General features: G+C 39.1%; 2 protein-coding genes and 1 pseudogene across 2 annotated transcripts; 1 reads left to right on the top strand and 2 right to left on the bottom strand.

The window, feature by feature from the left end:
- Positions 1 to 12642: 12642 nt before the first annotated feature.
- On the bottom strand, positions 12643 to 13590 carry LOC128588875 (olfactory receptor 8B12-like). The gene has a single exon (XM_053595636.1). The coding sequence runs from the start codon at positions 13588 to 13590 to the stop codon at positions 12643 to 12645; it is 948 nt and encodes a 315-aa protein (XP_053451611.1).
- Positions 13591 to 22343: 8753 nt separating this feature from the next.
- Positions 22344 to 22744, top strand: LOC128587200 (40S ribosomal protein S23-like; annotated as a pseudogene).
- A 109-nt stretch (positions 22745 to 22853) lies between these two features.
- Positions 22854 to 23814, bottom strand: LOC128587194 (olfactory receptor 8B12). The gene has a single exon (XM_053593112.1). The coding sequence runs from the start codon at positions 23808 to 23810 to the stop codon at positions 22878 to 22880; it is 933 nt and encodes a 310-aa protein (XP_053449087.1). The 5' UTR covers positions 23811 to 23814; the 3' UTR covers positions 22854 to 22877.
- Positions 23815 to 27254: the final 3440 nt, after the last annotated feature.

Below are 27254 nucleotides of genomic sequence, written 5' to 3'. Positions count from 1 at the left end.
GGCCATGGTAAGGTGTGCCCAGAAAAACCAGTACACACAGGAAAAACAGGGAAGTAGTGTCTCTGAGAGGCTCAGCCACCGCCTCGGTTGCATAGGGACTGCACCTTGAACCAAGAATGAGAAGTGGGAAGAGACCCCGAGGCATCAAGATCCCTGCCTCCTTTGCTCCAGTTATCCTCAGCCTAGAGCCCAAGTAGAGGAGGAAGCAGTTCCCAAATGCTCAGGTTTCAGGCCTCCATATTAGGAAAAAGAGATGACACAGGATGCTGCCACACACACAGCCCCAATCCCTTGTTCAGCTAACAGTTAGCAGTATAGTCTTGCAGCCTCTGCACGGCCCCTTCCAAGAAGAAAGGTGACTTGGGGCATGGGCGGGGAGAGGATGTTGTAAGATCTACTTCTCTTTTTGTGTTAATGCCAGAAAAATTAAAGCCTACCATATCCTAGCATCATCTTTGATCCAAAAACCATGATTTCAAATAAAATCTGCACCTGGCTACTCCTCTGCAGTCGAAGGAAGGAAATATCACCCATCCATGGCACTAGGGCTGTAAAATGACATTTAAAAGGGGGTTTATTTTATATATATAGATCATAGAGCTGGCTGGAAACCCAAAGAAGGTACTCTCTTAGGAGGCGTTTCTACGACAAACAAGAAAATGTAGTTTTTGCAAATAGAACACACTTTGACTTCTACACAGAATTTTACCTCCAACAAGGACTTCTTATCCCAGGGCAGACCGGACACCCTCTTTCCAGAGCCCTGGATAGGGTACAAGTTGACTCCAGGGAGGAATGCCTAGACAGGCTCCCAGCAAGGATGACAGATATTCAAGAACACCATGCACCGATGGCGCCTGTGGCTCAGTGAGTAGGGCACTGGCCCCATATACAGAGCCCTGGATAGGGTACAGGTTGACTCCAGGGAGGAATACCTAGACAGGCTCCCAGCAAGGATGACAGATATTCAAGAACACCATGCACTGGTGGCGCCTATGGCTCAGTGAGTAGGGCGCTGGCCCCATATACCAAGGCCCCATATGCCTCCTTTCGAACCCAGCCCCAGCCAGCTAAAACAGCAGTAGCAACTGCAACAAAAATATCCAGGTGTTGTGGTGGACACCTGTAGTCCCAGCTACTTGGAAGGCTGAGGCAAGAGAATCGCTTAAGCCCAAGAGTTGGAGGTTGCTGTGAACTGTGATGCCACGGCACTCTACCAAGGGCTACAGAGTGAGACTCTGCCCCCACGCCCCCAAAAAGAAGATCACCATGCATGAGCCTGGCAATTGGTTGGGTGCTAAGATGCTCAACATAGCAAAGCCCCACGTAATATTATCTTTTTCAGTAAAATTATCTAGAAACTTTCAAAGCTACCAAAGATTTTATGTTACCAAATAACAACAAAAGCCTGTGCATGGAGGAAAGAGACGTAAATGTCATATTACCATTGGCTCTGCGGAAGCAGTAATGTGCTGTGTAGAGACAGCAGGAAAGAATCACACATAACCATGCTGACATTTTTCTAAAGATACTTCACTTTTGGAGGCCAGAATCAGTCCATGTTCTCTATTATTTTGGCTAAGGCAGAAGTTCGCTATATGAATGATTCATACTTTTATTCAGTCACAATTCCATAATTTCTACATTTGGAAAAGAATATAAAAATTAAATTATACCAAATTGCTATAAAAAGTTTCCTCCAAAACATGGTGTTCATTGAATGATGGCGCAATTTTTATCTAGAGTTGACCTTCTTAAATAGTGCTACATATTTTTCCCATAAAAATGAACTGTGTTTCAAAATTGGAGTGGAGACCTAACACTTTTAAATTCAGGTCAGCCCACCACTGATCCATTCGCCATTTCTATAATTTTGTCACCTCAAAAATGTTACATACATGGGACCGTACAGAATTCAGTCTTTGGGGTTGGCGTTTTCATGCAGCATAATTCTCCTGCAATTTGCCCAAATTATTGTATGTATCAATAATTTGTTCCCTATTTAACAAGGGAAGTGTGACTATAAAAAGGCAACAGGCAGCAGGAGGGATCGTTAAGATGATGAGACTGTTTCATGGTCAATGCCAATATCCCAGTCATGATACTAGACCATAGCTTTGCAAGATATTACCTTTGGGAGAAACTGGATAAAGGGTACATAGGATCTCTGTATTGTTTTTTGCAACCACATGTGAATCTGCAAATTTAATTAAAGATTCACTCATTCATTCACTGAGGTCAAACAGAGTGACCCCTTCAACCTGGTGGCATCATGTGCCACTAGATGTTAGAACAGTAACCAAGGCACAGACACAGGAGCTCAACCTGTGGCTCAAGGATGCCTTAAAAACCAGGCATAAAGTTCTAATAGCATGGAAAAATCAGATTTTGAAATACAAGCACATCTGGCCTAAGGTGTTACACTCTGACACTCGGAAACAAAGGGAAACATGGGCAAGAAACTATATATATAACTTACAAAAAAAATAGCCATAAGACTGTGAATGTGGAAAGGAAGAAGCATTTATCACTTTTCTTAATTTTGGGAAGAAAGGAGGAAAGAGAGAGGGAGTATCAAAGGGAAATTTTAAGGGTGAGTCAGGCTTACATATGTTTCGAGACAGAAAAGTCAGTAAAGATGAAGAGATTAAAAGTCTAAGAAAAAGGAGATTTTGAGGGAATAAAATCCCAAAGAAAAGAATTTGATGAAATTTAACATGCTTTCATGTTTTTAAAATACTCACTGAATCGGGGAATTATGGAGACTTCTTTAAGATGGGAAAATATATAAATTTCAGCCAAAAGCCAGGAACTTAGTATGGAAACACTAGGGTTGAAACCAGGATGCCTACACTCTTCATCATTATTAAACATATGTTAAAGATATTAGAAAATGCAATTTTGATGGGAGCAAAATGAGCCCTAAAAATTAGAAGGGAACAAGTACAACTCTCTATATATGTTGAAAACATTTTTATCATATATTTGGAAAACCTGAAAGAATCAATGGAAAAACCTATGCAAATAACAACAATCTGTAGGAAAGTAGAAAGTTAATGCAGTAACCAATTGAGTCCATTTATACAATAAATAGAGCTAATGAAAGATAAGACCCTCTTTACAGTAGACCAAATAAAATTCCCAAGTATAAATCTAATAAGAAGTATACAAAATACAGATGAGGAAAAATAGAAAACACTCCTAAAAGATACTCAAGAGACCCTCCCACCCACCAAAATGGGATGACATACCACAGTTCATGATTAGAAGTCTCAAGATCCAAAGATGCTGATTCTCCCTAGGTTTACTTGTAAATTTGAGATGTAATCTTAAATGCATCTGTGCAGCAAATATGCCATCGGGATTTCTGGAGCTAAACAGATTAATTATAAAGATTATGGTTAAACATGAATAGTCAGCAAAACCCTAACTAAGAAGAACAATGTGTGGGAAGTTACCCTCATAACGAAGCTTCTGTAGTTCCAGCGGTGTGGTATTGGCTTAGGGATAGATGGATAGACCAATGGAACAGAATGGAAAAACACAGAAATAGCCTTTGAAATTTAGCATGGGATAAAGGCAAGAGCTCAAAGTAGGGGGAAGAGGAGTGTATTTATAAATAGTGATAGAACAACTGGATAGCCATATGAAAAAAGATAAAGTTGGATCCATCCCTCACATCATACATTGGCACCATTTCTAAATAGATCAGACATCCAAATATAAAAGAATGAAATCATACAAACGTTACCAAAAATGAGTGGATGTCTACACAGAAAAAAGACCTAAAACATTTTTAACTGTGACTAAAACATCAGAAACAATAAATGATCAATAAATTTTATTTTAAAAATAAATTTATAATTCTATATGATAAGGAAAGTCAAAAGCCAAATCACAAATTAGGAAAAACAATATATATCCAACTTATACCTCGGACAAAAAGAAACCCTAAAATCTTTAATACACACTTCTAAAAATGGAGATGATCAAAATTCCAACAGAAAAGTGGGGAAAGGGTGTGAAAAACAGTTCATATAAGAATATCGATAGTCATTCAGTATATCCCCAATCTTTCTCATAATAAGAGAAATACAAAATAAAACAACACAAAAATTTGTTTCTCGGCTATCAGGTTGAAAAATTTGGGAATTTTGAGAATATAGTATGTTGGAGGGACTGTAGGAAAGTAGGCAACCCCATTTATTACTTAGGGGGATGTACGTGCCCATTCTCCCCTAAAAGACCCACTGATTCACGACAATCCCAATCAAAATGTCAAGAATTTTCTCATTCTAAAAATTAATATGGAAATTCAAAGGACTTAAAACAGCCAAAGCAACTTTTTAAAAGACGACTGAACATAGAGGACACACAGTAACTGATTTTAAAAGTAATTTTAAAGCTAGAGCAATCAAAACTGTGGTGGTAGCACCAGGAGAAATAGATGAAAGGAACAGACTAGAGAGAACAAAAATGGACATACACACATGGGATCAGTTGATATTGAATCAAGATGAAAGGTCAGCAACTGGGAAGCTATGTCAAAAAAAAAAAACAAAAAAACATTAACTTCGTGCTATGCTTTACATCACACATAAAAATTAGCTCAAAATGGATTATAAAGCCAAATGTGAAAACCTGTTAGACTTCCATAGTAAAATATAGAAGAAAATCTTTATGATATTTTTAAAGTAAAATGTTCTTGATATGACAACAAAACTACGATCGAAAGAAAACAAGTGATAAATTGGACTTCCTTAAAATTTAAAACTTCTTTTAATCGAATGAAAAGACAAGCTATGAGCTATTTGATTCAAGTCCTTGATAAAGGACTTGAATTCAGCATATACAAAGATATCAAGTTGATATATATTGATATCAAGTTGATATATATTGATATCAAGTTGATATATATTGATATCAAGTCCTTGATAAAGGACTTGAATTCAGCATATACAAAGAATATTCATAGTAGGGCTGAACCAATTTATAGCTTCCTTATGAAAGCTATAACCCAAATATAGCCCAAGAAGCAGGGTAAGGGGGAGAGAAAGGGGAGGCGGGGGGGGGGTGAGGATGGGTGGAGGGAGGGTAATTGGTGGGACCACACCCACAATGTATCTTACAAGGTTATACGTGAAACTTACTAAATGTAGAATACAAATGTCTCAACACAATAACTAAGAAAATGCCATGAAGGCTATGTTAACCAGTTTGATGAAAATACTTCAAATTGTATATAAAACCACATTGTACCCCATGATTGCATTAATGTACACAGCTATGATTTAATTAAAAAAAAAAAAAGAATCTTCAGACCTCAATAATAAGAAATAAACAACCTAGCTTAAAGATTGGGGAAATGATTTGAATAAACACGTCACCAAAGATTTATGAATGGCAAATGACCACATGAAAAGTTGCTCGTCCTCATTAGTTGTTACGGAGATGCAAACAGAAACCATAGTGAGATACCACCACACACTTAGAATGTCTTCAATTAAAATGTGGACTCTCCGTCCTGTTGGTGAGGATGTGGGGGAACTGAAAACCTCAGATACAACTAATCAGTGCAACCACTTTGGAAAAGACTTTGGTGATTTCTTAAAAAGTTAAATTCGCCTATGATATAACTCAACCATTCCACTTCCAGGTATTACCCAAGAAGAATAAAGATATGCCCATGCAAAGGCTTATACATGAAGTTTTGTTTGTAATATCCAAAAGTGGAAACAACCCAAACATTCATGAATGGTGAGACGTTTATCAATGAAATACTACTTGGTAATAAAAAGCAATTAATTACTAATACATATAACAACTGGGAAGAATTTCAGAATACACTGAGTAATAGAAATCACATATGACATGATTCCATTTATATAAAAATCTGGAAAATGAAAACAAAATAGTTACAGAAAGCAGATTTCAGGGCAAAGGAAGGGAAAGTCAAGATAAGGGGAAGCTGGGAGGAAGGGCTACAAAGGGACAAAATTGTGATGATAGTTTCCTAAAGGTATATATATAGGTCAAAACTTATCATATTAACACTTTAAACATGTGTAGTTTTTATATGTCAATTATATTTTACCAAAATTCTTTTTAAAACATAAAAATAGATAAATAAACAAATATGCAAATATTCATTAAATTGAAAATAATTTTAAGCCTGGCACCTTCAGATCTCAAGTGCCCTGCTGATGCAAAACATCAACCAAAAAGAAGCAGAGGTCATGTAACCATTAAGAGCAGAGAGAGAGAGGGAGGAAGGTGAGTGGGAAAAGGGAAGAACAGAGAGAGGGAAGGAAGGAGGGAGGGAGGTGGGGGGTCTCATGTGTGGCACACCATTTGTGTGCAAGACACAATTGTAAGAGGGACTTTACCTAACAAATGCAATCAGTGTAATCTGGTTTCTTGCACCCTCAATGAATCCCCAACAATTAAAAAAAAAATTTTTTTTTTAAAGAAAGATGATTAGGAGAACCAAAATGCAGCCAGTCTTGAGGCTGCTGTGGCTGTGCTGTGTTGCCTTCTCCTCCTCCCCACATCTTCTTTCCCTCTTCCTACTCCTTCCCATTATTCTTCTTCTGACCTCAGTAAAAGATCTCCTGAACAAACCACAGATAACACTAATCATACAATGGCAGGTTGAGAATCAAGCTTCATTAAAATTAAGAACATCTGCTATCAAAAGATATCATTAAGAATAAGCGAGTCACAGTATGGGAGAAGATATATTTATGTACAGAGAGTGCAAAAAAACACATACACATTATAAGAGATGTCATCTATGTATTATATATTACGTACACGGGTGAGCACCTCTTGTAATTGCAGAAGTCACATTTCATTTCTTCTTGTATTCATTTTTTGTTGTCAGTGTGTATTGAGTCTTACAATTTTTTTTTTTTTTTTTTGTAGAGACAGTGTCTCACTTTACCACCCTAGGTAGAGTGCCATGACATGACAGGACTCACACAGCAACCTCCAACTCCTGGGTTTATGTGATTCTCTTGCCTCAGCCTCCGGAGCAGCTGGGACTACAGGCACCCACCACAACGCCCGGCTATTTTTTTTGTTGCAGTTTGGCCGGGGCTGGGTTTGAACCCGCCACCCTCGGTATATGGGGCCAGCACCCTACTCACTGAGCCACAGGCGCCGCCCTGAGTCTTACAATTTTAAAACAGTATTTTCCTTTTTAAAATGTTTATACATACATATATACATACACACATATATAAAAATACCTTTTATACTTGTGTGTATATATAATACAGGTATAAATGTATACACGTAGATATATTTACATATTATATACATATCCTTATATATGTGTATATGTATACATAGTCATGTACATATATCTACAAGGGCTGTCCAGAAAGTATTCAGCTATGCATGTCTCTATTTTTCATTTTACTTGGCTGGATACTTTCTGCATAACCCTTTTACATGCACATATATATACACTGACATATATCTGAGGTCTGAGGATTAAGTTTGTGAACTTGCCACCATGTGTGTCCATTGGCAGCACTGTACAAACAACTCTGTAATGTTTCACACCCTTGATATATCGGTGTCTTATAGCTGTGATCACGTCGACATGTGGTGGTATCTTGCTGAGTGGCATTGATTATTGTTGTTGCATGTTGTGTGTGCCATCATAATATCAGAGTTTGAATTAGAGCAATGGACCAACATTAAATTTCTTGTTAAACTTGTCACTAGTGGTAGTGAAATCAGAGACCTGTTTGTCCCAGTTTATGGGATAATGCCATGAAGAAAATGGCAGTGTACAAATGGATTAAACATTTTTCTGAGGAAAGAGAAAGCATCACTGATGAAGAGAATTCAGGGAAGCCAGGAATGAGCAGAACCGATGAAAACATTGCAAAAACTCATCAAATTCTGTGTCAAAATTGTTGGCTGACTCTGTGATGCATAGCAGACTAAGTAAATGTCAATGGAGAAACAGGAAAATCTTACCTGAAAATCTTGGCATGAGAAAAAGTATGTGTAAAAATCGTCCCAAAGGAACTCACAAATGAACAAAAGCAAAGAAGAGATGAAGTTTGCCAAGACCTTTTGGCAAGGCAAAACAATGTTTTGAGCCATGTTATCACTGGTGATGAAACATGGATCTACCGATAAGATTCTGAAACAAAGCATCAAAGTGCACAAGGGAAGGCAGCCAATTCTCTATGACCAGAAATTTCCGTCAGTCCAAATCAAGAGTCAAACGATGTTGCTAACCTTCTTTGATACTAGAGGGATTTTTCATTATGAATTTGTACCAACTGGACAAACAGTTGACCGAGTTCACTATTTGGAAGTACTGAAAAGGCTGCATGAAAAAGTTGGATGAAAATAACCTGAACTTTTTGCCAGCAACTCATGGCTCTTACATCACAACAATGCACCAGCTCATGTGGCACTATCTGAGAGGGAGTTTTTAGCCAATGAACAAATCACTATATTGGAACAGCCTCCCTATTCACCTGATCTGGCCCCAGTGGCTCTTCTTATTTGCCCAAAGATAAAAGAAATGGAAAGGAAGGTATTTTGGTGACATTGAGGACATCAAGAGTAATATGATGACAGCTCGGATGGCCATTCCAGAAAAAGAGTTCCAAAATTGCTTTGAAGGAAGGATGAGGTGCTGGTGTCAGTGCATAGATTCCCAAGGAGAGTACTTTAAAGGTGACCATAGTGATATCAGCAATGAGGTATGTAGCACTTTTTCCAGGGTGTGTTCAAGAACTTAATAGTTTAGCTGGGCATTGTGGCGGGCGCCTGTAGTCCCAGCTACTCGGGAGGCTGAGGCCAGAGAATCACTTAAGCCCAGGTGTTGGAGGTTGCTGTGAGCTGTGTGAGGCCACGGCACTCTACCGAGGGCCATAAAGTGAGACTCTGTCTCTACAAAAAAAATAAAAAAATAAAGTAAAATAAAAAAAAAAAAAAAAAGAACTTAATAGTTAGACCTCATGTAAGGACTTACATGAAGAATTTTCTAAATGTCTCCAAATCAGTAGGAAAACAACTACCAGCCCTATTTTCCAAATGGGCAAAAAATTGGTACTTCTCAGAAGGAGCTACCCAAACAAGCAAGAAACGTACAAAAAATGTGTTCAACATAACTACTCATCAGGAAAATGAAAATTAAAACAAAAAGGCATACTGCTCACACCAGAATGGATAAAATAAAAATACCCAGTGTTAATGAGAATGTATACCAACTGGGACACTCAGCCATTGTTGATGGCAGTGCAAATGGATTCAACAAACCTATTTGAAAACAGTTTGGCAGTATTTATAAAAACTAAACATATGCTTAGCCTGTTATCCAGCAAATCCACATCTAGTTATATACCCAAAAGAAATGTTTGCATAGTTCAGCCAAATACACATTCGAAAAATGTTTATAAAATCTGTACTAATAATAGGCAAAAACTTGAAATTATGTAACCATTGACTAACAGAATAAATAATTGTATATTCATGTATTGGGATGCGAGAGCAACAACAAAAAAGTAACTTCCCCATACATGCAACAATATAAATGAACATCACAGTCTTTATACTGATGAAAAGAAACCAGAAACAATAGCTAGCCCTAGAGATGCAAAGTCGAGGAAAGGTTGCATTTATTAGGAAGGGGAAAACCCTTCAGAAGGAGACAGAAATGTTTTACATATTAATATTTAAAAGTTCAGTGAGCCAAGGTTTGTGTACTTTGCTGTAAGTTAGACTGTAAAATTTCTTTAAGATTTCTGTTTTGTTTTATTACCTACATTGTACTACATACCCACCACAGCCACCACATTCTCAAATTCTAGGTGCCCTGAATTCAGTGGTCTTTTCAATCCCAACTTCTGTGGGAAATCTTTGAGATTCCTCAAAGAACAAAAGGAAGATCTGCCGTTTGATGCAACCATCCACTACTAGGTATTTACACAAAGGAAAATTATATAAAAACGTCCTTCTATCCCTCTGTCTGTGCATATTTTGTTTCCTGATTTTTGTGTATCTCAAAACTTTTATAATGACCCACAGATGAAGGGACTGGATGAAATGATTCCTAAGCCTCATTCAGCATTCTTCACCTGAATATTTATCAGACAAGTCACAATTTCAAAGACATGGAATCAACCTAAGTGCCCATCAATACATACATGAATAAAGAAAATTAACAGACACACTCACACACACACCACCATAGGGTACTACTCAACCACATGAAGAAATGAAATACATCTCTTGCAGCAACTTGGGTAGAACTGAAAACTACTATGCTATGCGATATATCTCAGAAATGGAAAAACAAACACCACATGTCCTCAGTAAGTGGGAGCTAAACGATGAGTACACACGATCATTAAGTATGTCCATGGAAATTGGAAACCCAGAAGGGGAGAGGGTGGCAAGAGGATGAGGGATAAAAATGTTATCTGTCGGGTACAACGTACAGTATTCTGCTCATGCAGACACTAAATTTCCTGAATTCAGCATTGTACAAATCATCTGTGTAACAAAAACTTGGGCCACCTTAATAATTTGAAACTTAGAAAGAAAGTACAATCCTCCCCCATACGCTTATTCTTTTTATCTCACCAACATTGAATAGAATCATTCAAAGGGCAAAATGAACCATTTATCCACACTTCCTTTATTTTCCAATAGAAGGGAACTTTTCCAGAGAAAAGCTCATAGTCAAAATATTTCCCCAGCATGTCACTTATCATTGCTTCTTAAAGAAAACTTACCACTAATGATGGAGTTAGATCAAAACGTTGTACTTCTGATTCTTTGCACAAAGCTATATTTCTCTTAACATAACACTGTGGATTTATTAATTTACCAAAGATCACCATTGCTTCACCTCATGTCTTATTATTGGAATATCATGATTATCTGTCATGCCCGCAAATGCAGTAGCAATTCCCTCTACTAGTAAACTGATGCGGCCCTAGTATGTGCCCAAAACTATCTATAGTGTTACTTCCTCTAGCCAGTGTCATGCAATAGAAATATAATATAAGCCACATATATAATTTAAAATTTGATAGCAGATATATTTAAAAAACTAAACAGGGAACTTAATTTTAATAATAAACGATTTAGCATACTATATCAAAATGTTATCATTTTAACATGTAATTAATAAAATATTATCGACAAAGTATTTGACATTATGTTTTCATAACATTTCATCATTCTCCAAAGATCCAATGTGTATTTCACATTTACAGTATGTCTCAACATGGATGAGGATATTTGTTTTTTTGTTTTGTAGAGACAGAGTCTCACTTTACGGCCCTCGGGTAGAGTGCCGTGGCATCGCACGGCTCACAGCAACCTCCAGCTCTTGGGCTTACACGATTCTCTTGCCTCAGCCTCCTGAGCAGCTGGGACTACAGGCACCCGCCACAACGCCCAGCTATTTTTTTGTTGCAGTTTGGCCGGGGCTGGGTTTGAACCCACCACCCTCGGTAGATGGGGCCAGCGCCCTTCTCACTGAGCCACAGGCACCACCCAGATGAGGATATTTGAAGTGCTCAGTAGCTATACATGGATAGTGACCTCCATGTGGAATAGCATAGCTCTGAATTATCTTGAATTACATACAAGCTTTCCCATCAGATCCAAAACCCAAGTAAATCCTTAAAAACGAGACTCCAAATTCTGTCTCTGTTCATCTTAAAATAACATACAACATCTCCACTTAGAATTTTTACATCCCTTAAAATTTCATATCTCTCCATTGTAGTTTTAATCCACTGAATAGATTGTTTCTGTAAGGCTTCATCCATCAAGCCCAACATACTTCCCACTTACATGCTACAAAGTCCTCAAACACTGATCTTGTCATTTTGCCAAGACCACCTCAACAAAATGTTTCACCTCCTACATTCTTGCAAAATGTGATATATTAAAATTATCCTGTGAAAAATGGCATGAAATTACTGCGAATATATTCATAACTGAAATGTGATAGGTCAACTAACATGTGAAATGAAATCTCCCCAGAGGGAGATAGGCAAGAGAACATGGCAAAAGGAAAATGAAGTGGATTGGCATTCAAGCTGGGATTCCAGCTCTAAACCCTGGTACCAGATAGTTTTGTGTTCTTGGGCAACATGCAAATATTTCTGAGTCTCCAAAGTATGATTATATATGGGTCACTATGACAGTTTTGAGACAGACTGTGTTATGGTACATCATTTCCCTTCCAAGATCAACAGCGTCCTTTCTGATTTGCCCATGCAAGTTTCGATTTGCTTGGCTTATCTGTGTTGCTGGGAGGGCTTTGTTTGCTTCCATCTGCGCAGATTTTATGTTTCCTGATTTTTGTGTATCTCAAAACTTTCATACTGACCCACATATAAAGGGACTGGACGAAATGATTCCTAAGCCTCATTCAGCATTGAATATGTTATAACTATGGAAAGTTTTTCATAAAATAAAAAAGAGTTGGGGATGAGAGTAGGGCAGAATAAATCGACACAGAAAAAATAGAGCTAAAATTTTCTCTACATATAGGACAGAAAGCACTGTGGCTTAGATCCCTCATTTTGAAAGGTAATACTCATAATAAAAATACAAATTAAAAAATCTTTGAATCTCTTTTCCCCATTTCTAAATTTTATTCCAACAGAAGTTTATTCTGCCCAAGGTCCTCTTCAGGGCAAGTTTGACATCCTTATTCCTCAGGCTATAGATTAAAGGGTTGAACATGGGCACAACGATGGTATAGAACAGGGAGGACACTTTCCCCTGGTCCAAGGGTAAAATAGAAGGTGGTTTGAGGTACATAAAAGCTCCTGACCCAAAGAAAAGGGAAACTGCAATGATATGGGAACTGCAGGTACCAAAGGCTTTGGACTTGCCCTCCCTGGAGCTAATGTGAAGGATGCTGGAAAGAATAAAACCATAAGAAATAAAAATAGCAACAATGGGCACCCCAATGCCGATAGTCACAACAATGACGACCACCAGGACATTTATGTAAGAGCTGTTGCAGGACAGCTCAAGGAGAGGAAGGATGTCACACATATAATGATTGATGAGGTTGTCTGCACAAAACGTCAGAAACACTATATTTCCAGTATGGGCCACAGCCCCAAAAACCCCCATCCCGTAGACACCTGACAGAAGGAGCAAACACAGCTGGGGAGACATGGTGACCGTGTACAACAGTGGTTTACAGATGGCCACATAGCGGTCGTAGGCCATGGCCGACAGGATGAATGACTCAGAAAAGACAAAGAAACAGAAGAAAAAGAGCTGAGTCATACACCCTGCGTAGGAAACGAGGTTCTTCTCTGAGACAAAACCCATCAGCATTTTGGGCACAATGGCACCAGAGAAACTAAAGTCTATGAAGGACAAGTTGAAGAGGAAGAAGTACATGGGAATGTGCAGGTGAGAGTTCAGCCCGATCAGGGTGATCAAGCCCAGGTTCCCCACCACCGTGACCACATAGAAACCTAGGAACAGGAAGAAGAGGGGCAGCTGGAGTCCCGGCTGGTCAGTTAAGCCTGAGAGAATAAACTCCGTCACCGAAGAGGAGTTCTCGGCAGCCATTCTCTTTTAAGAGGGTCTACAAAAGAAAAAGAGAAAGTCACTGAGAGAGAGAGAATCCTTTCATTCTTGAGAATGACATCTGAACAGATTTTTAAACTTCAAGATAGCTATGTTAATCAGTTTGATTTAAGCATTCCACATTGTATATCAAATCATCATATTGTGCCCCATAAATGTATACCGTTATGATTTAATTAAAAATTAAATTTAAAAACAGAAAAGTATTTCCTTGTGTCTGTATTCGCAGGCCCCAAGTGCCTTTAACCACCCCAGTAACTGTCTGGAGGATGAAGTTTGCCCGAAGAGTGAAGAGTGGTGCTACTGAGTCCTCTAGTTGAGCTGGGACAATCCTCCCATCCTTACTGTGGACTTCTCCTCTGTTCTTGCTTCCCTCTACTGCCCTTGGTCAGGGGAATAAGATGTGGGGCCCTTCTTTGGAGTGATTCTTGAGAAGCAAAACCACTTGACCTCACCCAGACCTCCCACATTAGGTCCTGTACTAGACAGAGCAGGAAAATGACGTTGTGCTGTCCAGAGTCTTTAGCTGACATGTTTGTGGAGTTATTATACAATAGTAATCATTAATATTATGTAAAGTCATTAATTAAAAGCTAAGACAAAAAGAAGAGAAACATATACTAAATGCCATGGGGCATTACCAGTACCCCCACTCTACAGGTGAGGACACTGGGCTAAGCGACTTGCACAAAGTCCCAAAGCTACTGAGTTGCAGCAGCAGGTGGACTCCGCCTGGCTGGCTCCCCTGGTTTGAGCTTTTAGCCACTCTGCTGCAGCCCCCAGCAGGACAGGCAAGGACTCACTCCCTTCTGCTTGGAGCCACAGTGCCATCTCTACTGCCTCTCATCCTTCTCTTTCATGGCCCTGCTGAACAGGTGACAACAGTGAGCTCAGACCCCTCTGCTTCTGTTTCTCCACCTTGGAAATTAAAACATTTATTTTATCTTGGTTCTCTTGCTGAGCTGAAGAACACAATCTCTAATTGTGGCTTTGCCCTCAGGGTGCTATCTGGCTTCCAGGGATGAGACAGCATCCTTTCCTAACTCCATAGATAATAGGAGTCTAAAAAGTTTTATTCCAGATTAGAGACCCCAGTGAGCTAGTTACAGAGGCTCCCACAGGGCCATTGCCCAGAGACCATCTTCCCTAAGGAAGAAGAAATATTTGATTTGTTTACACCCTTGGAAATGCTTCACGTGGGTTTTAATGACCTATTATTCTTTCATTCTGGTTACATCTTTTTAAGCATGATTAAGAGCAAAGCTCTGTAGGAAAACATGACTTTTGCTACCTTATATTGAACGCTTACTGTGTACCAAACACTGTATCTGATTTGGCACCTTCAGAGGGACACCAAGGACCCAACAGCAATGCTCAAAGATTTTACCTCAGTTATTTCTCATGACAATCTCATAAATTAGACCTGTTAATCTCCATTTTAAAAGAGAGGGGCACACACAGCTTTCAGATTCCATAATCTTGATTCAAACCCTGCTCTGTACAATTTCATATGGACAAGGGACCTTGGTGAGCTTTCTATGCAATCATGGGCTACTTAATGTGTGCCACTGATGATATCCAATTCTGTCTCCAGATACTAGTCTCGGCTCCTCTAAACAGTGTGTGTTGTCTCAATACTTTTCAGGAAGGAATTTTATTAAGATACAACTAATAAAGCTTCATGTGGCAACTTGTCTTCTAAGTAATGAGGAGCTTTTGTGTGTATTAAGGATGATAGATTTCATAGCCATGAAAAAAGTATTTAGGGAAATTTGAACTTCAGTGTGCCCGTGGGTTAGATATGTTTTTGAACCCGGGTTAATAGCAGAAATATTCTCAGAGAAAATATAAAATTTGGACACAAAAGCAGAAGTCCATATTCTTCTAGGCCAGTCTAACTATAAGTACTACACGCAGGCCCGTGTATGCTCATGAGGACCTGCTCACCCTTTTCTCGGTCTCAGCAAGGACGGCGCTTAGCTGTCACTTTGCACTTAGAATTGTTCACACCCCAGAATGAACAATCTGCTCCAGTGAGTCCCAATCTCTGTCTCAGTCCCTCTGCACAAAAGTTACAAACAGAGAAAAACAATTCATTAAAACAAAATTAAAGCGAGTCCATAAGGCAGCCTGTCCTTGAGATCTAAGTGCAAAGAAGATGCCGAGAGTTTTCTGGAACCTCTAAGGGGATTTTGTCTGTTACTCCAGAGATGGTTGCCACGGCAACTTTACTTCCAAATGCATCTTAAGCAGGCCTTCTCTAAAGAAAGCCGTTAAACTCATGTTACCTGATGATTTGCCCTAGTAACAAGCAGCAAGGAAAAAGAAACCCAGCACTATTTTGACCTCTTTCCATTTGTGTAGTATTGTAGAGCACTGTCAACTTCCAAAACCTGTATCTCTGAAACATGGTTCCCTTCTTGTATTTATTTCATAGTTAAACTATATTTTGTACGTGTTACATTACAGAGCATGTAAATATTCACACACAACAAAATATCCTTGCATGTATGCCCCATGCACGTGTGTTAGCTCTCAGACTTCTGGTAGATCACCACGTTGTAAACCCACGGTCCCAAGCCAATCGCTAAACCCATTCGCTTCCCAACTTCAATAAGCAGCACAAATTGGGACAGACAGAAGAGATGGCGGGTTGAGAGCCCTTCACTGAACTAGCTTCAAAAAGTGGACAGAGTTAATCAGCAGTTACATGGATTTGCCTTGTAAGGTGCCTCTCACCACCTTCTACCACTCTTTCTCCAGGTTTTGGAATAACATTTAAAGTTAAATTGATTTTAGAAAGTGTATTCAGCAATGTACAGTAATATGCAAGATGCAGGGATATGTAAGGCATGGTTCACGCCAGAAAAAAACATATACTCTAATAGAGACACATCCCATGTTGGCTCTTTTTCCTATTTGAGTTCCTTCATAGTTCACATTTACCAGGATTCAGTTCCTAACCTTCCATACTTTTTCTACTTCCTCAAATTAATGGAGGGTTCATTTGTTTCATAGCTTCAGCAATCCATCTGTGTGAAAGGCTCCCAAATTTGTGTCTTTAGTTCTCAATTCCCTGTTAAGTTCCTTTCTGTGTATATTACATCTCTTCTGGATATTTCTAAAAGGTTGTTTTATAGTCACACTAAACTTGAACGTGAAGATGAACGCAACCTCTTTTCCCCCTAAGTAGGTATCTTCTCAACCATTCTCTTTACTTATTTGGCTATAATCAATGATAAGAAAGAAGATTGTAGCATTTCTGAAGTTGCTCTCAATTTTGCTTTTTTAGTACTGACATCTATTATCTCTAAAAACTTCTTAGTAGCTGGACCCTCTTCCAGCAAAGACCCACTGGGCCTGGCACATCATTTAGAAAGTCATCCCTGCTCTTAGCAAATAAATACAAATAAATACAAGGCTGCAGCTATAGTACTGTCTGCTCAAAGCCAGCTTCCTGAGGCTGCCGTGTTGTCAACCTGCCTATCCTGGGATCACATCTAGCTGTTGCTGCACCCCCAACTCAGCAGCAACATGCCATTCCCACCTGCAGCCACAGAACATGCCCTCGGATGCCCTGCTGCTGGACTATAGTGACTCTGCCTCAAGAGGCTGCCCCTGGATTTGCCACAGCCTACCCACCACCAAGCTGACCTAATGATCAAGTTATAGCTACCCCAGCATCACTGCCACCAATAATCAGGTTTTCAGCTGCAACCTTTCCCTTTTGTTGATGTCCCGGGCATTTGGCCAGGAGTTCTCCAGTGAATTAACTCAGTGCAACAGAGAATCTCACCACTTTCTACCACTCTTTCTCCAGGTTTTGGAATAAGACAGCTCCCAGCACACAAATCCCTCACTGACTACATTTCCTAATTTGAGACTGGGGTGAGTCACCCAACAGCCAGACTAAATGTATGCTTAGGACTGCAGCACAGTGGGTGGCTTTGAAAAGTGCCTCTAAAATTTTACAATGAAAACAACAACAAAATTCTAGAGAGAAGCTACTTTAATTTTGGCATACATGCAAGTTTTGCTGTTACCCTGTTTCCCCTAAGGTGTGCTCCCAAAGATGCACTAGGTCTTATTTTCAGGGGATGTCTTATCTTTCCTGTAAGTAGGTCTTATTTTCGGGGAAACGGGGTATATCAAAAAGCAATTCTTCTGTTTTGAATTTCACAGGAGTGACCTCTGAAGTCTTAATCAGGCCCTGCTTTAGGCAAATCATTTATCCTGAGACCTCTTTAGTCCCCACCTCCAGGGATATTGATTGTATCACCTAAGTAAAGTGCCTGACCAGGCCTACCACATAAGAGGTGCTGGATAATTGCCACTCCGTTCTCTTCTTTCTCCACTTCCCTTGGTTTTTCTCCACAAACTCAAGACATGCAAACATAAACAAACATGTATACATATTGTTTTAGATTCTAACTCAGCTGCATAACCTTTATTAAAGAGAATGTGAAAACTGGGATTTCTGATTCTCTCTCCTGGCTGTGCTATTGGCTAAAAACACCTCCCAAGAGCAGTTCCTCAGCCCCTACTGCCTCTTCCTTCAACCATATGATGGAGATAAGCTTTGCTCTCCCTTAAAACTCACTTCTTCCCTCCATCATCACTCTCCCACACTCTGCTGTTCCAGAATTCCAGGCAGAAAACCACCTCTAAGTGCCAGCTATCCTAGTAAGGAGGCCTCATTGTCCAACTACAGGCACTTTGGTGCCAAAACTCTAGGGCGGCATAGAAAGCCGGTTGCTGACCTTCCTGGGAAGCAAGGGGAAGCTTTGAGAGGGAAAGAACTACCAAGCCAAAAGGCTAAGTCAGAACATTTGGCTGATTGGAAGCAAAGAGAGAGAGCTGTCCCGTCAAACTCAGTAGGATTGTGGCCTGGCAGGTTCCAACCCAGCAAATGGGAGCATGGAAGAAGGACAGCTGATGATAATCAGAGAGTTGACAAAGAAATGCCCTCTGCAGAGGCCTGGATAGCTGCTCTCCAAGCTCCTCTTACTCCCCTGCTCCAGCTCAGGGTGCCTAAAGCCACATTCCTGTCTGAGCATCTGTTTCCACAACATGCATGTCAAGCAGACTGCTTACATGGGCCACTCCTGTGAGTGCTGCTTGGCCTCTGCAATCAGGATGAGTCTGCCCGATAAAAACATGATTGGCTTCCCACATGACAGCAAAGTACAGGCCACCTCACTGAGCAAAGTCAGAGGGCAATTTCCACCTAACATTCATTAATTTGCAAAATTGGCATTTCTCTTTTCTGGGTGAACCTGTCATAGGAGAGATGATTAGACCAAGTGACCCGGACACTGTCCAAGAGTCTGTAAGTCATCTTCCAGTTCTCAATTTTAATTGATTTCTGAATTTATTTTAGGAAATGTCACTTTTTTCTCATTATTTCCTCTCCTATGACAGTTTCACCTAGAATTTTAAAACTGGCCTAAAGAAAGCGTAAGAGAAAAAAAAAAAAAAGCGTAAGAGAGAAAAAATTATTTCTGTTTGTTTATAATTCAGCACATAAAGGATGATCTCACTTCAAGAAACTTTCCTACTCCAGATGAAATTCTCCTTTCCTGTTCTCTGAATGATGGAGTAGATCAGTTAGCTATTTTTACATAGCAGTCAAAAAAAAATCTCATTACATACAATATTTTTTCCTCACATGTTTATAGGTTGATAGTAGCAGCTCTTTCTGTCTGGGTTCTAGGGGGCAGCTCTGCTTGCTCTGCACAATGCACCCTGCTCCACCCGTGTTCATGGTGAGAATGGGTTGGGGAGGGGGCTCAGTTACCCAGGAGAGGCCCTTTCAGAGGAAGAGAAATAAGCAGAAGAGGGCAAGCCCCCCAGGCAAACGTATTCCAAGCTCTTGTTTGCATCACATCTGCTAAGATCCTATTAGCCAAAATGGGTCACACGGCAAAGCCAACGATCAATGGGCAGGGAAATATACCCTACCTCTAGGACTCCATGGGCAGTGAGTGGACACATATTATTACTAGATGAGTGATAAAAAATTTTAACCAATAATGCAAGCTACCACATTGAGGTAGGAGTAATTTTTTTCTTTATATATATTTTACATTCCAAATTGGCAAAAATAAATATGAGTTGCTCCAAGAATCAGAAAAAGAAAAACCATGTGCTTCATTGGTTGAAATAGATAAATAAACATGCATAGAAATGTATGCTGAATTAAAAATACTTACCATCCTGCTGTTTTCAGCTATCGAAGACTCTGACCTCACCCAGTATCAACCAAATAGAGATGAGGCAGTGCAACCAGGGAGTAAGCTCAGACGAACCAAAATGTTACTCTGTGGCTGCAGGATTGGGGCCCATGGTCATATCTCCAGGCCAGGGATGCCTCTGCTCTTCTTCTTTCTCAGCCACGTCCTTCCCAGGTCTCTTCTGTGACTGGCTCCTCTTCTTTTTACCCTTGGAATGTTCTCTGTGTTAACCTCTTCAAAGCTGTTTCCATTTAAAAACCCTTCTTTAATGCCTGTACACAACTTTAAAATAAGAAGAGGTACTAAACATGTATATATGCATGCACACAGAGAGAAAGATGCTTGTATATGGGAAAAATCATAAGAAATTAGCAACAATTGTTGCTTCTAAGGAGGAGAATTTAGGTATGAAACACTAAATGAGAGGCAGACACACTTTTCACTGAATGACCCCCACTAATACTATTTAATGTTATACCACAGGCAAGTATTACTTAGTCAAAATATATTACCTTTTTAAAGAAAGATAAAGAGGGGTTTGTGTGTGCAATGATTAAGCAGAATTCCAGGAAGGTGAAATGACTCGCCTCAACTCATGCAAAAGCTTGAGGAAGTGCTGATGATAATTACGTGAAGGAGTTCTTGCAGGGTTGAACACTGAGATTTATTAAGTGCCTTGCATTCTCAAAGACCCCACAGAGTCAAGATTATTGTCTCTTGCAAGAGGGACTTTACCTAATAATTGCAATCAGTGTAACCTGGCTTATTGTACCCTCAATGAATCCCCAACAATAAAAAAAAAAAAAATTTACACATTAAAAAAAAAGATTATTGTCTCACTTTTTAAAATAAAGAAATTAATATGTAGAGATATTAAATAATTTCCCCAAACTCACACAACTACTAAACAACTGAGCCAGGACACAAAACCAACTTCACCATATGCCTCATGAATCTCTGTTTTTCTCTACTTTCTACCTCACATGGTATATTCACCTCACCCACCTAACACTCGCCCACAGGTCTCCTAAACTTACTTCTCTTTCCCTATTCCATGCTGACCAAAGCAAATTTGTTATACACACACACACAGATGAGTCTCTTTGATCCATGTCATACCAAAGGACAAAGCTAAACACCCAACCAAACTTCCATTTTTCCACCAAGAAAATTTTCCCAAGGAAAAGCTCATAAATTGAAGTGTCTCCCCAGCACTTAACATACTAGAGTTTTCCAAAGAACTTTCTTTTGCTACTAGTAAATCATTTAGATCAAAGTGTTCTGACATACCATATCCCTCTCTTTATACAATGTTGTGGATTTATAAACCAGTCTTGGATGAATTATCCCTTTCCCACACACATCTATATAAAGTCAGTGCTATGTGTAGTGCCTTAGAATTCAATGGAAATTGCCTCTTCTAATACTCAGCTGCTTGGTGCTACCTTAGTATCCATCTAGATCCTTATTTCCTGCCACTTTAGGACTTTCAGACCTGTAGTTGGGTTATCCTAAGCCACAAATTTCTTCATAATATCTCAAACACCCAAACTACCCTTGAAAAGGCTCTAAATTCTGATTCTCTTAGTCTTAAAATAATGTATGACTTTGCGCTCAACAACTTTATAACCCTTAAACCTATGAAAGTCCTTATTCACTAGACTAGGCCCCTTGGGTTCCACACACAACTGCAATCTTCACTCAATGCCATCCGCTCACAATTTTGCCACACTTCTTTTGTCATTTGGCCAAAATCAACTTAAGAAAACTCTTCAACTCCTGCTCTCTTGAAAAAAATATAATATTCAAAAAAAGAATTATTGAGCAGTTACATTAAATTACTATAAATAGAATCAGATTTTTAATGTGTTAAATTATCATTCTTTTAAAAAGAAACACACAAAGACAGAAACGAAGGAAGAAAACATGGCACATGAGAATTCAAGGGCTCAGATTCCATTCCCAGTTGTGGCACCAAGTAGCTGTATATCCTTGACAACATATACATTTCTGAGTCTCTTACATGCATTAATTGTAGAGGCTAAATTAAATGATGTATAAGGCCCATTGAAGATTAAATGATGTATAAGTGTAGAAAACTTTGCATAAAATGAAAGTTTTTGAATAGTTGAGGGGAAACAGGGGCAAGGAGAATACATATACACTAAACACTCGTCCAAATTGAAGATTTAAAATTATCCACGTAAGACAGAAAAAAAAAAAAGCCCTGGAATTTGGATCCCTCATTAAAAACACACAAAATGAAATAAACAACAATGGAAGTTAAATATCTTGGAAATTAATGCAAATTAAATAGGCACAGATGCCACCACCTCAGTAAAGTGTTGCAAAGACAACATTTTCAAAGGATAGGGTCCAACCTCAGATCAGGTGTTACACAGTCAGCTATGTGGTGTCATTGGCTGGGTGGGCCTGTTCACGGTGGCTTGTGGCTCCTTCCTGGGTAGCTTCTATTTCATGTAGGTCCGTGGTGCCAACAAGATGAGCAGGTGTCAGGGATTTCGAACTGCCAAGAAGCTCCACATCACCGACGAGACCAGAAGTGGCATGAAGGCCTACTTGGGAACAGCCCTGAAGGCTGCGCCTTTGGAGGTACTTCCCATGCAAAGGGAATTGTGCTAGAACAAGTAGGAGTTGAAGCCAAGCAGACAAATTCTGCCATCAGGAAGTGTGTCTGAGTCTAGCTGATCAAGAATAGAAAGAAAATCACAACTTTTATACCCAACGATGGTTGCTTGAACTTTATTGAGAAAAACAAAGTTCTGGTTGCTGCATTTGGTCAAAAAGGTCATGCCATTGGTGACATTCCTGGAGTTTGCTTAAGGTTGTCAAAAGTAGCCAATGTCTCTCTTTTGGCCCTTTACAAAGGCAAGAAGGAATGATCAAGCTCATAAATTTTAATGAAAACACAGTAATAAATTTTCATATGCCAAAGAAACAAAAAACAAACAAACAAAAAAAACACAGAACACACACATTAATAATCAAAGCATGTTATCTTCCTCAACTCCTTTCTTAAGAAAAAACTTTTCTGCTCAATGTTTTCCCCAGGGCAACTTTGATATCTTTGTTCCTCAAGCTATAAATCAATGGGTTTAACATGGGCACCACAATGGTATAGAACAGGGAAGACATTTTCCCTTGGTCAAGAGGCAAAATAGAGGGTGGTTTGAGATACATGAAAGCCCCAGAACCAAAGAAAAGAGAAACCACTATCAAGTGGGAGCTGCAGGTGCTGAAGGCTTTGGATCTTCCCTCAACAGAACTAATGTGAAGAATGTTGGTGAGGATGAGGGCATAAGAGATGAAGATGGTGATGATGGGTATCCCAATATCAATGCCCACAACAATAAAGACCACCAGCTCATTCATGTAAGAGTTGTTGCAGGAGAGCTCAAGAAGGGGAAGGATGTCACACATAAAATGATTGATAAGGTTGTGAGCACAGAAGATCAGACTTATTATGCTTCCTGTATGGGCCATCGCCCCAGCAAACCCCATCCCATAGACACCCAATAAAAGGAACAAACATGTGTGAGGAGACATAGTGACTGTATACATCAGTGGATTACAGATGGCGATATAGCGGTCATATGCCATCGCTGACAGGATGAAGGACTCAGAGACAACAAAGAAGCAGAAGAAAAAGAGCTGAGTCATACATCCAGGATAGGAGATGATGTTCTTCTTTGAGACAAAACTCATCAGCATTTTGGGGGTGATGGTAGTGAAGTAGCAGAAATCTATTATGGAGAGGTTGAAGAGGAAGAAGTACATAGGGGTATGCAGGTGAGAGTTCAGCCCAATTAGGGATATCAAGCCCAGGTTCCCCACTGCAGTGACCATGTAGAAACCTAGAAACAGGAAGAAGAGGGGCATCTGGAGTTCTGGCTGGTTGGTTAAGCCTGAGAGGATAAACTCTATCATGGAAGAATTTTCAGCTGCCATTCTTCTCTGGAGTTGGGAAAGGGAGGTCTGTAGGGACAAGAGAAGAGGACCACTTAGAAAGAAATACCACCACCACCTCCCCAGTATCTATCCCCCATTCTTAAGAAAGAAATCCACTGAGATTTGAACTCGGATAAGAAGGTTTTACCATTTGCTATGGATCTATCTTCACAGCCCCAGTGACTTCAGCTTCAGGAGTACAATACCTGGATCACTACAAAAGTTTTCAGGCAGTGTGTATGGTTCGTTATTTCACATCTAAGAAACACAGCTGACATCCTTTCAGAGTCACCCATGCAAGTTTCAACTTGCTTGGCTTATCAGGGTAGCTGGGAAGGCTTCACTTGTTTCTGTCTGTGCAGATTTTATGCTTTCTTGATTTTCATGTATCCCAAAACTTTCATAATGACCCACATAAGAGTCTAAACTTTGCCTCCAGAATGAGACCTGGTACTGCTGAAAAACAGGGGTACCAAAAATAAGCTGAATGTCTTTCAGATCTTTAAGGCAATCCTTTTTCTATGTCTCCTGGCTTTGCTTCAGTTGCTAAAACCTGAACCTCTTCCCTGGAGAGAGTTCTAACAGACAGAAGCCACCTGGGCTCTGCTCAGAGCTTCCACCTCTGGATCAGAGGTATCAGACCAAGAAGGTGAGGTCACATTTTCCCATGATCTCTTAGCTTAAGTGGCTGTAGATACAATAATTTTTAAAGCTAACACTTACAGGAAAGGCTCTGTTCTAAGAGCTATGTGACAGTATTATTCCCATTTTACAGAAGAAACAGCCACGATTACATGGCTAGCCAAAAGTCTCCAAACTACTGAGCTGTAGCCAGTAGATTAATTTTGGCCATCTGATTCTCACAGTTTGCACTTGTGATCACAATGTTACATGAGTGATCAGCATGAGGCAGGCACCCACCTTCCTTTATTTTAGAGCCAGAATGCTAACCTCTACTGCCTCTTGTCTGTAATGATTCTAGGAGAAAAATGACCCTAGAGAATAGAAGATGACAGCTTTAAGGTCATTCTCTCCTCCCTGTCCAAATCAAAAGATCAGAGCCTCTAATTTACCTTATAACTCTTTCTGCAGTGAAAGTCACAACTTCTAGTTGTTCATTTGGCCAAAGTTCCCTGCAACATCCAGGAAGAAGTCAGTGCCTTTTCCCACCAGTAGATAACAGGAGAATAAGAGTTTTATTCTAAATTACAGATCTTAGTGACCTGATTATTAAGACTCCTTTAAGACCATTTCCTCAGTGAGAAGCTTGGCAGTTTCACCCTAGATCAATGGGGAGTCACCAATCCTATGTACTCAATTTTGATATGAGGACAATTAATGACAATTAAGGTTATGGGGGGGGAGGGAAAGCAGAAAGAGGGACGGAGGGAGGGGGGTAGGGCCTTGGTGTGTGTCACACTTTATGGGGGCAAGACATGATTGCAAGAGGGACTTTACCTAACAACTGCAATCAGTGTAACCTGGCTTATTGTACCCTCAATGAATCCCCAACAATAAAAAAAAAAAAGACCATTTCCTCAGAGATTACCTTCCCTGAGTTAATCTGATTACCTCACTTTGCTTTCTCCTGGAAATTGCTTGATTAGGCTTTTAGAGACAATTCTTTATTTCAACTAATGTGTACTCAGTACTATTTAGAGAAAATCATTGTGGGAAAAAAATGATATCATTTCTTGAATACCCAGTAATGAACCCGATAATGTGTACTTATATTTAACTGCTGGCTGACAGGATCAAAAGTACATGTACACAAATATATCCTGCTCCTGAATATTATTTATTTCTCATAATGATATCCATTTCATAGGTAACAGAGACACCACCTCTGCTATGGAGACGATATGTTTCAGAGCCCACAGTCATGCCCACATGCCAACACACTTGTCTAAACTACCTTCTGATGGGAGCTACTGAAATATAAAGTAAGGTCCTTGCCTTCTTAGACTTGACAGTTTCTTGGGGAAAAAAATATTCAATTAATTTAATAAAAAGATACAAATAGATCCAGGAAAAGCGAATGCAAAGGGCTATTGTAATTTAAAATATAACATTTAATAATTTATTCATATTCCAATTCATTCCAGGAATTAATTGCATTATTCCCAGCTTGGACAACAAAAGGAGACTTCTGTGATTCCCCTCCTCTGTCTTCTCATGGAGTGTGAATTTGATGGTAACAAAGGATGCCTATTAGGTAACAGCCTTTGACATATGCCAAGACCAACCTTTCTGTAAATTACTGTATAGTCAAAATTCTCTTTGCCTTTTCCTGTCTTCTATCCACTTTTCTTTGAGCACTTCTCCTAAATGCCTCCTAGGCTCACCTACCTCCAAAATGTGAACCAAGTGAGAATTGGGCAGAAAAAAAATATTTTAAAAGATAATATATGACAATTTTCCAATTTTAGTGAAACATTTAAATCCACAAAATAATAAATTTGGGAAAGCACAAGCAAGATACATAAAAATATACCACACTTGGGCATATCATAGTCAAACTGCTGCAATGGTAAAGAAAAGAAGGTTACAAGCAACTAGAGCTAAAAGACATTGCTTCCAAAATAAGAATAACTGATACTATACATGTAAAATAAATGGAAGTTAGAAGACAATTAAATTTGATCTTTAAAATTTTGCAAGAAAAAAATACCAATGTAGTATCCTGAGTCTGGCAAAAATTTCCTTCAAAAAATGAAAAAAGGAATTTTCATATAAAGAAAACATAAAAGAATTTGTCATTAATAAGCCTATGCCACAAAACAAAAATGAAAAGGTTCCACTTGAAAGCTCAGATCTTCACAAAGAAATACATAATACTGAAAATGGTAAATATGTGGGTGACATAAAAGGCTATTTTTTTAATTTCTTTAAATTCAAACTGCTTTAACTATTTAATGTAATAGTTAAAGCAAGTTATGGTAGATGTATAATATATGTAGAAGTAAAATACGTAAAATGATGGTAGCACAATAAAACAAACATAAAACAAATAATACAGTAAAAATAATACAGAGAGATATAGTTAAAAGTCTAGTAAAAGACCTAAAATGGAATATAAAAAAACACTCAGGTAATCCAAGGGTAAAAAATATAGATTAACATTTTTAAAAATCAACACGATTCACCACATATAATCATCCAATAGATGCAGAAAGTGTATTCAAGAAAAAGGCAACATTTATTCGTGATAAAAACACTCACCAAAGTAGGAATAGAAAGGAACATCCTAAATCTGATAAAGGATGACTATGAAAAACTTGCGGCTAACATCAAACTCAACAGTGAAATACTTAATGTTTTTATCGTAAGATCAATAACAAGATCAAAGTTATTGATCTTTGACTTGATACTTTGACTTGTTATTGATCTTACATATATTGTTTCTATATGTAGAAACAAACCTTGATGAGCAAACTAGGTGAG

The sequence above is a fragment of the Nycticebus coucang genome, chromosome 6 (assembly GCF_027406575.1).
Source record: "Nycticebus coucang isolate mNycCou1 chromosome 6, mNycCou1.pri, whole genome shotgun sequence".
NCBI lineage: Eukaryota > Metazoa > Chordata > Mammalia > Primates > Lorisidae > Nycticebus > Nycticebus coucang.
Note: the sequence above shows the minus strand (reverse complement) of the source record. Positions and strands in the feature narration are given on the sequence as shown.

Bases quoted from the DNA above. Each gene is read 5' to 3' on its own strand.
- LOC128588875 (XM_053595636.1), bottom strand. From the start codon at position 13,590: ATGGCTGCCGAGAACTCCTCTTCGGTGACGGAGTTTATTCTCTCAGGC.
- LOC128587194 (XM_053593112.1), bottom strand. From the start codon at position 23,810: ATGGCAGCTGAAAATTCTTCCATGATAGAGTTTATCCTCTCAGGCTTA.